General features: G+C 33.3%; 1 protein-coding gene across 2 annotated transcripts in view; it reads left to right on the forward strand.

Annotated features, from left to right (window-relative positions):
- The window catches only part of BIRC6 (baculoviral IAP repeat containing 6), a 252,572-nt gene that overhangs the window by 124,829 nt on the left and 112,903 nt on the right, over window positions 1–14,840 (forward strand). For both annotated transcript variants that reach the window (XM_008569149.1, XM_008569150.1), the window contains exons 37-45: window positions 61–216; window positions 2,160–2,293; window positions 2,897–3,050; window positions 5,091–5,207; window positions 6,944–7,098; window positions 7,593–7,719; window positions 9,881–9,991; window positions 11,497–11,630; window positions 13,595–13,722. In XM_008569149.1, coding sequence (XP_008567371.1) covers window positions 61–216; window positions 2,160–2,293; window positions 2,897–3,050; window positions 5,091–5,207; window positions 6,944–7,098; window positions 7,593–7,719; window positions 9,881–9,991; window positions 11,497–11,630; window positions 13,595–13,722 — 1,216 coding nt within the window. The remainder of the gene's footprint in view (window positions 1–60; window positions 217–2,159; window positions 2,294–2,896; window positions 3,051–5,090; window positions 5,208–6,943; window positions 7,099–7,592; window positions 7,720–9,880; window positions 9,992–11,496; window positions 11,631–13,594; window positions 13,723–14,840) is intronic.

The following is a 14,840-nucleotide window of genomic DNA, read 5'->3' on the forward strand; positions in this document are numbered from 1 at the left end:
TTTTTCAGAATTCCATGTATAGATTATTAAAGCAGTTAGGACTGTCTCCTTACATTACAGGAGAATTGTTGGCTCCAGTAGCTGCAGAAGCCATGGAAGAAGGAACAGTGGGTGATGATGTAGGTGCAACGGCTGGCGACTCTGATGACTCTCTTCAGCAGTCTTCAGTACAGTTGCTGGAAACTATAGATGAACCTTTGACGCATGATATAACGGGTAAATTTTTAAATTATGTTTTATTTAAAATATCCTTTAGTTCTTTCTATTAAATAAAAATACGAGGGTACTTGAAAGTGTTTGTGGAAAAATAGAATTGAAAGATAATGTGAATCTTTCTACAAACTTTTCAAAGTAGCTGCATATGTTTCAAAATAAAGAATGTTAGTGAAGAATAAAATTGACTTTTATATTTTTATATTAGATCTTTGGCTGTATAAATAGCGTTTATAAATATATTTTCCTTGGTTCTCTGAATGAGTGCTTCTATAACAAAGTGCTATCATTTCATCATGTCCTAATTCTTTTGATACAGTCAGATTTGGTTATGTTGAAGAAGATACAGCATAGAAGATATTTCAAGATATACAGTAGTGAAGATAGTAAGGTTAAAAGCTCTTGTTCTTTAAGATCAAGCTTTTTTGGTGTATTTTTCTTTTGTTTCTTTTCTTCTTTTTTAAAACTGTATTTGTAAATTAGCACGCACAGTCCTTTGTGATCTAGATACTCCTTACTTTTCAAAACTCTGTTCTGGTTACTACCCTATATTTGTCAGATGCTGCAGTCATTTTCAACCTTTTGTCATTTTTTAATCTTACAATCTCTCGTGACTTGATCTTTTCTCCTGATACTCTGTTTATCTGGAGTAATAAGGCATGATGAACTCCCCTTCTAAGATTCACATAAACCATACCCTTCCTTTAAGAGGCATTTTCTGCCACTGTCAGCAGAGTTGGGGACTTGGCCCTCTGTGCTCCCTTTGCACACTCAGATATCTCTGCTAGCATGTATCATGTTGTGGTTAGTTTAATTATAGTGCACCCCCACCTCTGAACCTCATCTGTTGGAGGGTGGAGATTTGTATTATTAATCTTTACTCAAATCCTACTACAGATTGGCGTTCGATAGGCATCTTATAAATATATGTTGAACAAAAGGATGAGATGGATGGGAAAGGAAGGGTAGTAAGGGATACTTAAAAATTTGGAGATGGGTATCTCCAAAATGATTTCTGATTCATAATAGAAAAATAAAGTAAATAGCAGTCTTATAACTTAAATCTTCCTTGCTTTTCTTTTTCATACTAGGTAGCATCACTGTAATAATGGATATAATAGAATGAATAATGTTTGTTGTAGAAATGTTAATGATTATTTTTTTGGGCCGGCCCGGTGGCGCACTGCTACAGTGCGCCGCTTGGGAGCGCGGTGGCGCTCCCGCCGAGGGTTCGGATCCCACATACACACCGGTTCCCGCTCACTGGCTGAGCGAGGTGGGGGCACAGCACCGAGGGCTGCGATCCCGTTGCTGGTCCTGGTCTGGTCCGGGCGCGACACTGAGGGTTGCGATCCGTTGCCGGACACGAAAAAAAAAAAAAAATGTTAATGATTTTTTTTTTGGGCCGGCCCGGTGGCGCACTGCCACAGCGCGCCGCTTGGGAGCGCGGGGGCGCTCCCGCCGAGGGTTCGGATCCCACATACACACCGGTTCCCGCTCACTGGCTGAGCGAGGTGTGGGCACAGCACCGAGGGTTGCGATCCCGTTGCTGGTCCTGGTCTGGTACGGGCGCGACACTGAGGGTTGCGATCCGTTGCCGGACACGAAAAAAGACAAAAAGGAAAAAAAAAAAAAAAGAAATGTTAATGATTATTTTTAATAGCAAAGTTTATGCAACTTGATTTAACAAATATGGTGGTCTTTTCCCTAGGAAATCAAATATCATTGCATTGGTGTTTTCATTGTGTTATGAAATGATATATTTGCTTAATTGTTAAGCTTAATTTTAACACTTAATTGTTAAGTATAAAAATTGAGATATTTTTTTGTTAGTAGGCATGTACGTTACATGCAAGTAAAATAACTTTTCCATAACTGAAAGCAACATTTTAGTTAAATTTTATGTGAAAAGATCCACCAATAAAATGGCTTTCAATTATTTGAAGGGGCACCTCCTCTCTCCTCTTTGGAAAAGGATAAAGAAATTGACCTTGAACTACTTCAAGATTTAATGGAAGTTGACATTGATCCTTTAGATATTGATTTGGAAAAGGATCCTCTGGCAGCCAAAGTTTTCAAGGTATGATACATTAGAATATTCTTTGCAATTAAAGTCTTTCATTTTACACTTAAAAGAGGAAAATATACATGTTTATCACCAAATGCAACCTATTATTCAGCATACTCAAAATGCATCAAATTGCTTATAGGTACTATACCATTTTTATTAATATACCCAGGAATAATTATGTTATAGTGATATTAACTACTAGTAAGCTTGCGGAAGTATAGTTATGGATTACAAACATTTCCTGTAACCATTTAAAACTCATCCAAGCTTCGTTCATTGCAGATTCTACTTCTATGTTAGTCTCCACTTTTCTAAAGAAGATACACCTGTAATACTTTATAGTGGTATTGTTCTTTTGGTGCATAAGAGATTTTAGTAAGGGTGCTAGTTTTGTCTCAGTTTCTAAAAAATAAGGTTTTTTTAGATTTTGGAAGAAAAGGAAGAGATTATCACTGAACCATTCTTGTAAATCATTAAAATTATAAGTGAGTTTTTGGAATTTAAAAGGTGGGGAGAATGTTTATTTTGTTGTCCTGTTTGGGTTTAGATGATATAATGTGTCACTCAGTGAAAAAACAATAATAAACTGCAGTTTTTTCCCATTCTTTAAAGCCAATAAGCAGTACATGGTATGATTATTGGGGTGCTGATTATGGCACCTACAATTACAACCCTTACATTGGAGGTCTGGGAATTCCTGTAGCAAAGCCACCAGCAAATACAGAGAAGAATGGATCACAGACAGTTAGTGTTTCAGTGTCTCAGGGTAAGTGCATGTTTATATTTTAAGGCAATATGCTACTCTTAAAACAAGTTCTCAATTTATGTGTACTTTGCCCCTTGAAAAATTGAGCCTGGATGTATGCTAGAGGAGTTTAGTATCACATCTGTGCCATGAGTGCTATTCAGAGCTGTGTATTTCTCTGTTAGTCAGTTTGGAGGAGCTCGCATTTATAATCCATTTTATTGTTTCATTCTCACAGTAACACTTAGCAAAAGCTGTTCATAATTTGTGTGTGATAGATAATGATTTTAATTAATTGTGCTTTTTAAAAATTTCTTATCTTTAATAATAAACTTGTATTTTATTTATAATCAGAATGAAACCACATTGAATCTTGTTTTTGTGCTTTTGTAGTCATGTAGCATATATGAGACATATTTAATTTTTCTTTATAAAATATTTTTAAATTTTGAAACAATCACACATTTACTGAAATATTGCAGATACCCTTGTGTAATACAGAGAATGCTTGTTATCCTTACATTTGAGAGTAAGTTTTTGAACTGATGTTATTTTAATTTAATTTTGTTTGTTCTTCTTCATAAGCACAACAAGAAGTATATTCCATCAAACTCAGAAAATTAATATTACTACTATCTAACTCTGAGAGCCCATTCAAATTTTAGCAGTTGTCCAAATAATGTCCTTTATGCAGAAGGACCCAGTACTAAATCATGCATTGCATTTATTTGTCGTATCTTTTTGGTCTTGTTCAGTCTGCAACAGTTTCTCAGAGTTAACTTTCATGATCTTGATGTTTTTGAAGATTACAGGTCAGTTATTTTGTAGAATGTCCCTCAATTTGGGTTTAAATGCTATTTTCTCATGATTAGATTGACATCATGCATCTTGGCAGTAATATAGTAATAATGCTCAGTTTTTCTCATTGCAGCCTATTAGGTGGACTCTGAGTTTGATTTGTCCCCTACTAGTGGTGTTACGTTTAATCACTTAATTAAGGAAGTGTCTGCTGGGCTTCTCCATTGTAAAGTTACTCATTTCCCCTTTGTAAAGTTTTTTGGGGGTGTAGGAACAGAGTGGTACTTGGAAACTGTATTAATATCCTGTTCTTTACCATGTTTCTTTTTAAAAATTTTTTTAGTTTATTCATTTCATTTTGAATGGACCCATGGCTTTCTTTTTTATTCAGTGGGTTATAATTGGTTATTATCATTTATTTACTTGTTTTTATTATAAACATATAAAAAATTATCATTTTAACTATTTTTTGTGTGTGTACAGTTCACTATCATTAAGTACATTCACAGTGTTGTCATTATTTATTTGATCCAGTAGGATCTCCTTTAATCTGGACTCTTGTCTTTTTGATATCTCTTCATCATTCTTTGAGCAGTTCCTTGTCCTCTGGGTAAATATGATACCCCAGGCTCATCATTTGCTCTTCCTGCCTCAGTCTAGGAATTACCCACTTCTGCAAGTAGTACGATATTTCAGACCCTTTTAAAGAAGGAATGTGGTTAAACCAAGATTTGGGTGCTAGATATACTTGTTATTTCGGTCCCTTGTTGCCATGCCCTCTTGATAGACAGAGCTAGGGAATGTGTGTATGTGTCCACCTGTACATTTTTTGTAAATGTGTTTATTTCTATATTTATTTATATATATGTGTATATACCAAACGTGATTAGTTTACATTGATATATCTGATTGTAATCTAACTCTATAAGGTTTCTTTTAGTTTTTTCTCTACATATTTGTACCTCTTTTTTCTGGCAATGAGAAACCTGGCTCTCATTATCCTTCAGGTATTTGCTTCCATTATCATTACTTCACTTTATTTGTTCTACCCATCTCTGTATAACCACTCTCCTGTCTCTAACTTCTGTTGCACGGGTGTTCTTTCCCTTTTCTGGCTCTGATACAACATGCCGAGTTGTTCTTCCCTAAGGAAGAACTTCTCCTCATCCTGTCTCAGGTTCAGATTGACATTTTATTGTCGGAGGTAGGGAATGAGTAATAATTATCAAATATGCTTTTTTTTCTTTTAATTGCTTTTTGTAGCCCTAGATGCTCGTCTAGAAGTTGGACTGGAACAGCAAGCAGAACTTATGTTGAAAATGATGTCTACTCTGGAAGCAGATTCCGTTTTACAGGCGTTAACAAATACATCTCCTATGTGTAAGTAAAATTACCATTCTATGGGTATTGTAATGAATGATCTATTTCTTGATTATTTTCAGGTGCCTTCAGCAAGGACAGGTTTTAAAATTCCATGTCTGGTATGAGTCTGCGAGGGCTTAATGTATAGCACCTCTCACCCGTCTAAGTTAGTAGTTAAGACAACAGATTAACAAATGGGCGGGAGGTAACCCAAAATAACCTTTATGTATGCTCTAAGTTCAGTCCAAACCTGAATTGGGTTTTTTGTTATTGTGAAGTTAATGAAATTCTGAGGGAAGCTTACATAGCTAGCTGCCTGTGAGTTCATTGCATTATATCCAAATTTATGATAAGGTGGATTGTTTTTAAGTAACATCTATAAAGACTAGGATGGAAGACATAGGATAGGATGACAGCCAAATAGGCCTGCTAACTGAACCCCGGAATTGAGAGGATCTGCTACCTCTCTACAGAAAAGGAAGGCAGACTTTTTCATAAAGGCTGATGGTAAATATTTTAGTCCTTCCTTGCCATATGGCATGTGTTGAAACTACAGTCCCTTGGTATTCATGGGGGACTGGTTCTAGGACCTCCCCCGCAACTCTTCTATATGCCAAAATTTGCATTTGGCCCTGCTGAACCCCTGGATGTGAAAAGTTGGTTCTCTGTATACGTGAATTCCGCATCTGGGAATACTTTCTCAAGGACAAAGACTTAGGAGCTGTGCTGAGGAGAGGGTGATAGTTTTATTTTTCTTTGGCCTACAAATGACTTCACCTTCTCTATGGCAGAGTAAGTAGAAGGGTAGAGATAGTAGGCAGAACTCAGGATTCTTGTATGAAGAAGAGTGCACAATCCATTTCAATAGAGAAATTTGGGTTTTTAGATCTTTCTTATGTTAAGTTGAATTCTTCCACTTTGTAATTCTGTTTATTTCTTGCCTTAGACGGTATACATAGAAAAAAGGAGAACAGAAGGGATTGTCTAGTGTTCTATAATCTTAGTATTGGTACACTAATATTGTTTTGTCTTATCTCCCATGTAGTATGGGAATCCCTTTTGTAGGGTACAGCCCCTGCATAATCAGACAACTCAATACTGCCCAAAGTAGCCTTTTTCTGTTAGACATTTGTTGTTTAAAACAACTTACTAGATAGAAGATCCTTTTGAAATTATCTGCTTCTCTTAATATTCTATTTTTTGATTATTTTCTTATACCTATGTCTCCTTTTAGTGTATTAATGTTCTAAATATATGAAAAACCCATCTTAGTGTCCCTATATTTTTCTGTTCCCCACGAATATATTCTCATTTAATTATTTTGGTGTGTAACCTGAGACATCAGAACTTTTCAAAGCTCCCTAGATAATTCTAATGTGCAGTCAAGATTAAGAAACAATGGACTAGAATCTAGATTATTCTAAAACTGCCTTCTCAATAATTAGTCAAGATTCTTTTCCTTTACTCTCCATCCTTTATTAATTAGAAAAATATTGCAAATAAAAATTGTTAGAGCGTTTCCTTTATTAGATGAGTCCTCTAAATTTGGGAGCATCTCTTTTATTGATTTTCTTTTTGACTTTCAAGTAATGTTATAAAAACAAGTTTCTGAAATACTATAACAAAGCTTTGAACCATTCTGAAAAATATAATCTTTATTTTTTAAAAAAAAGACTTATCTATACATATTAATAGCCAGTTAACATCTCTCCTGGTACTTTATGTATAAAATCATACTTGTGTTTAATTTTCAGTATCCCAGTCTCCCACTGGAACAGATGATTCACTCCTAGGGGGTTTACAAGCAGTGAACCAAACCAACCAGCTTATTGTACAGTTATCATCTATCCCAATGTTAAATGTTTGTTTCAACAAACTCTTTTCCATGCTTCAAGTCCATCATGTTCAGGTATGACTTCAGGAGAAATAGTTTTTGTTTTTGTTTTTTTTTTTATTGCCAGCCTAGTAAAAAAGAAGAAACTAACTGGGACATTCATTGTCAATCTGATAGGAATGTTTTCTTAATTATACTCAGTTGGAAAAATATTGGAAATACTTTGATAATCATGGCTCCTCAGTGATGGGCCATTTATAATTTTCATGCTTTTAAGCTTTAGTACTTTAGTCCCTACTAACAATTATACTCAACCTGTGATTTAAAAACTTGAATCACCTGTCTTAATTTAGAAAACCATTTGTATGAGGTAAATTATTTAAGTTAAATTTTGTTTCATCAAGAATTTCAAGATATGTTTGCTTTTCAACTGAATTGAGGTAACTAGAGGAAATACATAATAGAAGAAATTCTTTAATTATGACAAGGATCATGGTAAGATTTTTGTTTAAATGGTATTTCATAATATGATAGGTACGTTTTTCCTGTAAATTTTTATTCTTTTTCAGTTGGAATCACTTCTCCAGTTGTGGCTCACATTGAGTCTAAATTCTAGTTCATCTGGAAACAAAGAGAATGGAGCAGACATTTTTTTATATAATGCTAATCGAATACCTGTCATTTCGTTAAATCAAGGTAGGATCTATTAGAAGGAAAATCATTAATATGGTGTAAATAACATGCTTAAAAGGTAACGACTGGCTAAATTATGCCTAATATTGGTCATTAGGGTTACAATATTTTAGTAAAACCCCTTTTCAAAAAAATACCCTGACTTATTTATTAGCAGGAAAGACAACAGAAAACTCTTATTCTGTGGTCTGTGTTATCTTGTATTTGTGAGTAACTAAAATTTAACTATGTTCTGTTAATCTTTACATCATATTTTCTTAAAGTTTTGTCTTGTTCATAATCTGTTCTGTTGCAACAGATTTTTTTTTTTTTTTTAAATATGAATTAGCCCCTGAGGGAATTGGTTGACTGGAGAAGGATGTCAGTTTCCTGTAAAAATTGCATTAGTTTTTTGGGGTTTTTTTTGTTTGTTTCTTTGTTTTGGCGAATGCAAGAACGTAGGAATGGTGGGATTAAACTAATATCCTTTAACAGGAAAAGAACTAGCCTTCAGTTGTGGCTGCAGGAATCTATTTTTGGTGTATTTTTAAAGAGTAAGACTGAACATCTATACCTGATGCTTTTTCCCTAGACTGTTACATTGCTGGTCTTCCAACCTTAGTGACAGCCCCACTGATTCGGTTACAGATATGTGCCCATCTCTATTTTTAACTTTATTATTGTGAAAAATATTAAACATTTACACAAATAGAAGAGTGAAAAAATGATTATTCCTTACTATCATCCAGTTGTCTCAAATGTTATAAACTTTTTGTTTATTTGAAATAGAGTTCATATAAGGCCCACACTTTTGAATTAATTATGTTTCTTAAATCCCCTTTAATCTGTATAGGTTTCCGTTACATTTTTAAAACCCCCTGCAAAGTCATTTGCCAAAGAACTTGGTTGTTTGTCTTCCAGCGTTCCCAGGGTCCAGATTTCTGGTGTTTGTATCTCCATGATGTCCTCTATATTTCTTGTAAACTGGTAGTTAGACCTAGAGCTTATTTTGATCTTTGATTTATTTGTTTTTTAAAGTTAATTTCACGGATTGTGTCTTTTGTCATGATATTAGCAGGCAATTTCATGGATTGTCTCTTCTTTCATGATATTAGCAGACATAATGCTATGTACTCTGTACACTGTGTTATGTGCTCGATGCTTAAACCTATTAACAATTTATCTCAAAATGATGGTAGTAGTAATTCACATTCTATTTCATTTATTAGCTGAAGTACTTTCCTAAAGAGAAACTTCCCTTTGTATGCTATCATGTCACCATATGATACAGTGAGGCAGGAAAAATGCTGGAAACTTTGTTTTTCAAACTTTACAAAATGAGTTGGTTCACAATCTACAATCATGACCATTTAGTTTCTTTAATAAGTATTTGTGTAAGTTGTTGGATTTAAAAATATTTCTTACAATACAGTATTTCTATAATTGTTATACTTGATACTGAAATTGTGGTATTTGTGGCCGGTAACATTTTCTTTTCTTTTGTTTTTGGTTTTTGAAATACATGGCTATGTTTTTGTTAGCTTTTGGCATGACAGATATTCTAGAGTCTTTTTATTTCCTACCCTAGATCTGGAATCAGTTATTTCTAAAGAGTGTTTTACGAGCACAATGTGGGCACTGTGCTCTGTACTATGTACACAGTGCTGTGTACTATGTACACTGAACTATGGTCATGCATAACTTCTTTGGCTTCTCCAGCTGCCATGAGTACTTACTATCTGGGCCTTCAACTTACCTAATTATTGTTTGAGTTTGTGCTTTTGTTGTGAAGTTGCATTGGTTTCGATTGGTGTAATTCATCCCAGTTTTTCCATCATGCATTATTATTTTTTGCTTTTGGTTTTGGAGAATGTGAGGATTTTTAGTAACACAAACTGTTACAGGAGAAATGCCTGTAGTTTGTAAAGCACAACAGATTTGTATTGATAACATGTCATTTTATGTGTTTTGGGTTGAGCTTTAAACCCTGCCGTAACATGTTATTGACTTTTAATGCTTTAGTTGTATTTGATGGGGAACTCTTCTTATGTGTGGTTTTTCAGGACACTTGTTAATAAGTTGATTTAAAGAAATAATGTCTTATTTTTTAATTCATCTTTTGTTTTTTAATTCTTAGTGTTTAGTTTTTCTGAGTAAAAAATTTTTCTTTCTTTTTTTTGCATAGCATCAATAAGTAGCTTTCTCACAGTGCTAGCTTGGTATCCCAATACTTTGCTCCGGACGTGGTGCCTCGTGCTTCATAGCCTAACACTGATGACAAACATGCAGCTCAATTGTAAGTTCGATAATGTATTCATTTAAATGACATATACTTTAATATTCTTGCAATCAGATTCTTAAAATAGGTTTTTCCAAGAAGTGATACAATGTGAAAACTGTAGAATTCCTTATTTGAAGATGTGTCTTCTGAATTTGTTCTTATATATCTTATCCTTTGTACTTATTTTCCATGATACCATAAATATTCTCAAATAGCTCTCATCAATAGTTCATATTTTTACCTTCCTAAAACTTACTAGTTACTAAAAGAAAATTTATTGCTTTTAGTATATAAAGCCAAATATTTACTGTTAGTCTTAAGTTTTCATTTTGGTTATATTTTTAAGGTACTTTGCACTTTAAAATGATTTGTTCATTATATTATTGATAAATGTGTATGACTAGATTCCTGGGTTTTGTTTCCCACATCTAAAAGGTATATTTACTGAACACAATTGTTTTTTTTTTTTTTTTCAGATTCTAGTATCCTATTAAGTTTTCTACTTTCTTTACCCCACCTCCCTTTTAAAAATTTAAGGTAATAAAATAATATAAACCTTGTTAGAAAGGAACTTTTAGTGTTTTCTGTAGCTTTAACTATTCCAAAGTCATGAAGATACTCTGCTGTGTTATCTTATGTAGTGTTTATTGGTTTTACTTTTCACATTTAGGTCAAAGTTCTATCTGACATTCTTGAGTGTCTCGTGAGGTAGGGATCAAAGTTCACGTTACAGAGTAAAGATTAGCCATTTGTGAATTGAAATCTTCATTTCATCTGTAGGTTATGCAACAGGTGGATAGATTTCATATCTATTCTCTTTGGGAATAACTTCATTAAATAGAAGATCTAGAAGATCTATTACATTGATGAAGCTGCTCGTTTAAATCATTGCTTAGCATCAAAATGCTATTCCATTTTCTCATTTGGAATATATTTTCCAAGAATGGAATCAAAAACATCACTCTCTTACAGTGAAGATAAATTTAATGCAAAGAGTATTTTATTCAGCTCAGAAAACTGGTGTGAGCCTATACATTAGTTCACAGTCTGTGAGCTGTATATAACTAACATACAAAAAGAAATAGTTTTTTGCCTTGGTTTACCTTAGAAAATTGGTATAAAACTTCTGAGTAGATCTCTGATTGTTTCTGGAAGAGGGAGGTAGTTATTAAAAATAGGCTCACCAAATAGGACAGTAAAGATTTAGTTATTTGTTTTCCACTCGACTGTGTACTGAATAAGATGCACATTAAACTCACCTTGTTTTCACAATCAGAAGAGAGTCAGGTTGAAATATGTAGTAGATGGAAATAGAGAATAGAGAATGAAGTGCAGCTCAGTCAGTAAGTATAGTAGTGAGTGAAACCTTTTTTAATAAACTATATTTACAGGGAATATGCGAGTTTCCTTGGAACTAAGAGATGTTTTAAAATACTGCATTTCCATTGTTACATGGTCCATTTGTTAGGAGCTTTTTTTTTTTTTAATGGTTTTTTTTTTCTTTTTTTAATGTTTTATAGCTGGTTCCAGCAGTGCCATTGGAACTCAGGAGAGTACTGCACATTTGTTGGTTTCAGATCCAAACCTTATTCATGTGTTAGTGAAATTTCTTTCTGGCACCAGTCCACATGGAACAAATCAACACAGTCCACAAGTAATAGAGCTTTTAACTATTTGTGTGCCCATACTATTCAATAAACAATATTTGTAAAGTAAAACTATGTATAGTTTTCATTGCTAAAGTAATAAATAATAGCCTTTTATATATCATTATAATAAAATGTTTTGATTTATTTATAATAATGACTGTATTGAAACCGAATAATAGCAGGTGGTAAGTTATCTCTGAGAACAATGATACTAGATTTTGATGTAAATATATATTTCTGTCTTAATGATAATTTCAGAAACATTCTGAGTAAATATTTATTGCAAAGTCAGAGAAGCATTTTAAAAATTTTGGAATTATAAAAATTGAATAATTATCATTTTTGTGACCTCTACGATCAAGACTGACAATTCACTTAGTCATTTTATGGTATTAACAGTTATGTTTAATAGAAAAAAATAAAGTACTGCTCAGTGCTTATAAACATTTTCCATCTCACTGTAGATTTCCTTCATGTCAATTCAATTTCTTGGTTATTTTGTATTGCTATCGTTTAAATATTTCTACTTTATTATATTTTCATATAAAACATATTTAGTATTCATAACATCTTTTTAATTGAAGTTATTCAAGATTATGTTACAAGTTAATAATTTTTAATTCTTATTTTAAAATTCTTGTCTGGATTTTCCATTAGACAAGTTTTTTAGTTGTATAGTTCACACAGTCTCATTGCTTCTATTTCATTTATTCAGTAAGTATTTAAGAAGCTTCTGTATGCTAGATCTAGGTACTAGAGATAAAAGTATTTACCAAAATTGAATTTCTACCTTCATAGAGACTAAATTCTGGTGAATACATTTGGTCAATACTTTGATATTGAATATACTTTAATTTTGTAGATAATAGTGAGACAAAAAGTAAAAGAGAAGAAACTAGATTGAGACAGGGTTTTGGTGGGGGCAGAGGCATGTTATTGAATGATGGTTGTACATAAAGATTGAATTTGGAACAGGAAGATTCCTTGTATCACTACTCCTAACTTCATTGTTACATGTGAGAAGATAAACATCAGCTGTTGGCCAGAATTATGTAACTGGTTAGTGGTAGAGCTATGTGTCAGGAAATATGCCACCATATAAAACAATATTTTTCCTTCCTATTTTTTATTTTTGAGGGCAGAGCAAAAGTCAGCGAAGATCAAACTTTGCTACAAATGTCTTGGTTTTATGTGGGAAGTTCGGTTGAGTGCTATGATTTGTGTGCTCAGTACTAGGAAATAACTTTATTTAATTCTAAAATAGTTTAGAGGGTTATATTGCATTTTATTTTTCTAAAACTCCTCTAGGGTTTTATCATTTGTCCATTAAACCAAATAAGGATTATAAAATAATATGCTGAAGTGCTACAAAGCATTCCAAAACAAACCTCAGTTCACTTAGTGTGGTGTTCACTCACTATTATTTCTTCCGTTGATGAGATAGAAGTTTGAGAAAGCAGGTTTTTTGTGATTAGGTATAGTTTTATTTTTAGCTTTAGTTTTAGTTTTGTTTGGTCTTCTTTTTCATTCACTTTAGTGCTTGCTCTTTTAGTTATCTTTTGTAGATCACTTAACCTGGTGTGAGTTATTTTGTTTTGACATGGGATAATTAATAAGGTTGTAAAAATCAGTGTGGGAGTTTTTTTGTACTTTGGAAAGCATTATGAAGATATTTATTGCATAATCTTTTCTGTATTGAGTTAAATGATCCTAATGTAATTGTTAGTTATATATAAACCATAATGAAAAAGTTATCAACATTATAAGCTCTAACTTACAATTTAAAATAAATGTATCAAGACCTAAAAAATTAATTGGTTTCCTTCTATCACTTTTAATATTTTTGTTCTTCCTCACATGAAAAATCATAACAGTATAGCTCTTACCTTTACACTTGATACTTTTAAAATAGATGATTCTGTAAATGGTATCAGTAAATAACTTTTAGTGGATATACATTTCTCTTCAGGTTGGTCCAACAGCTACACAAGCTATGCAAGAATTTCTTACCCGATTACAAGTGCATCTTTCTTCAACATGTCCTCAGATATTCAGTGAATTTTTGCTCAAGCTAATACATATACTTTCAACAGAAAGGTAAATTTCAGTATACTCATATGTTCCTGATATAGAAGTAACATGTAATCCTCCAAATATACTTTTTCTTAACATTCATTGGGGGTTTATGTGGGAACAAATAAGTAGCAAGACACTAGGGATTAATATTGATGTGTTTCCTGATTGTTTCCATTTTATTTCATTATGGCTCTTCCAAGTCCCTCAACTCTCTGTAATATTAAAGGAATACAGTGTGTCAAAACTTTGCTTATTTTTAATGGTTTCATAGATTAGTTAACCTACAAACCTTCTCAGTGAAATTTATTTTGAAACTGTTTAAATTGTTTTGGAATACAGAGAGAACTAAAGCTATCAGCGATATCATATATTGTAAGAAAACCTAAAATAGCTTAAAGAAAATTATGTACTTATCTCATATAGAAATACTAAATAGGGGCAGGTCAGTTTGTTCAGTTGGTTAGAGCACAGTGTTATAAAACCAAGGTCAAGGATTTGGATTCCTGGACTACCCAGCCATCAAAAAATAAAAAGAAAAGAAATCCTAAATAAATTTATTAAAGTCAGGCAGTATTTTAAAAGAATAAATTGTGACTATGATGGTTTGATTCTTATAATGCATCAGTGCTTCACTACCATATAATATATATCATATTAATGAGCCATTTTAATCATTCTGTAAGACATTTCATAGAATCCAACATTACTTTCTGATAAAAACTTTTAATAGAATATAAACAATGTTGTCTTACTTAAAATTAGAAAATACTACAGGATGAATAAATTACATGATCAACAAAACATCTGTCATCTTTGAGCATTTTTTTTTTTTTTTTTGTCTTTTTCCGTGTCTGGCAACGGATCACAACCCTCAGTGTCGCCCCCGTACCGGACCAGGACCGGCAACAGGATCGCAACCCTCGGTGCTGCTCCCGCGCCTTGCTCAGCCAGTGAGCGGGAACTGGTCTGTATGTGGGATCCGAACCCTCGGGCGGGAGCCCCGCCGCACTTCCCAAGTGGTGCACTATAGCAGTGCGCCACCGGGCCGGCCCATCTTTGAGCATTTTAAAAATTCCCGCTAACATCAGGAAAAAGTAAAAGGTGCTGTTGCCACCTTTATTTAATTTCCTTCTGGAAGT

Source organism: Galeopterus variegatus, unplaced genomic scaffold (genome assembly GCF_000696425.1).
Source record: "Galeopterus variegatus unplaced genomic scaffold, G_variegatus-3.0.2 Scaffold468, whole genome shotgun sequence".
Classification (NCBI taxonomy): domain Eukaryota; kingdom Metazoa; phylum Chordata; class Mammalia; order Dermoptera; family Cynocephalidae; genus Galeopterus; species Galeopterus variegatus.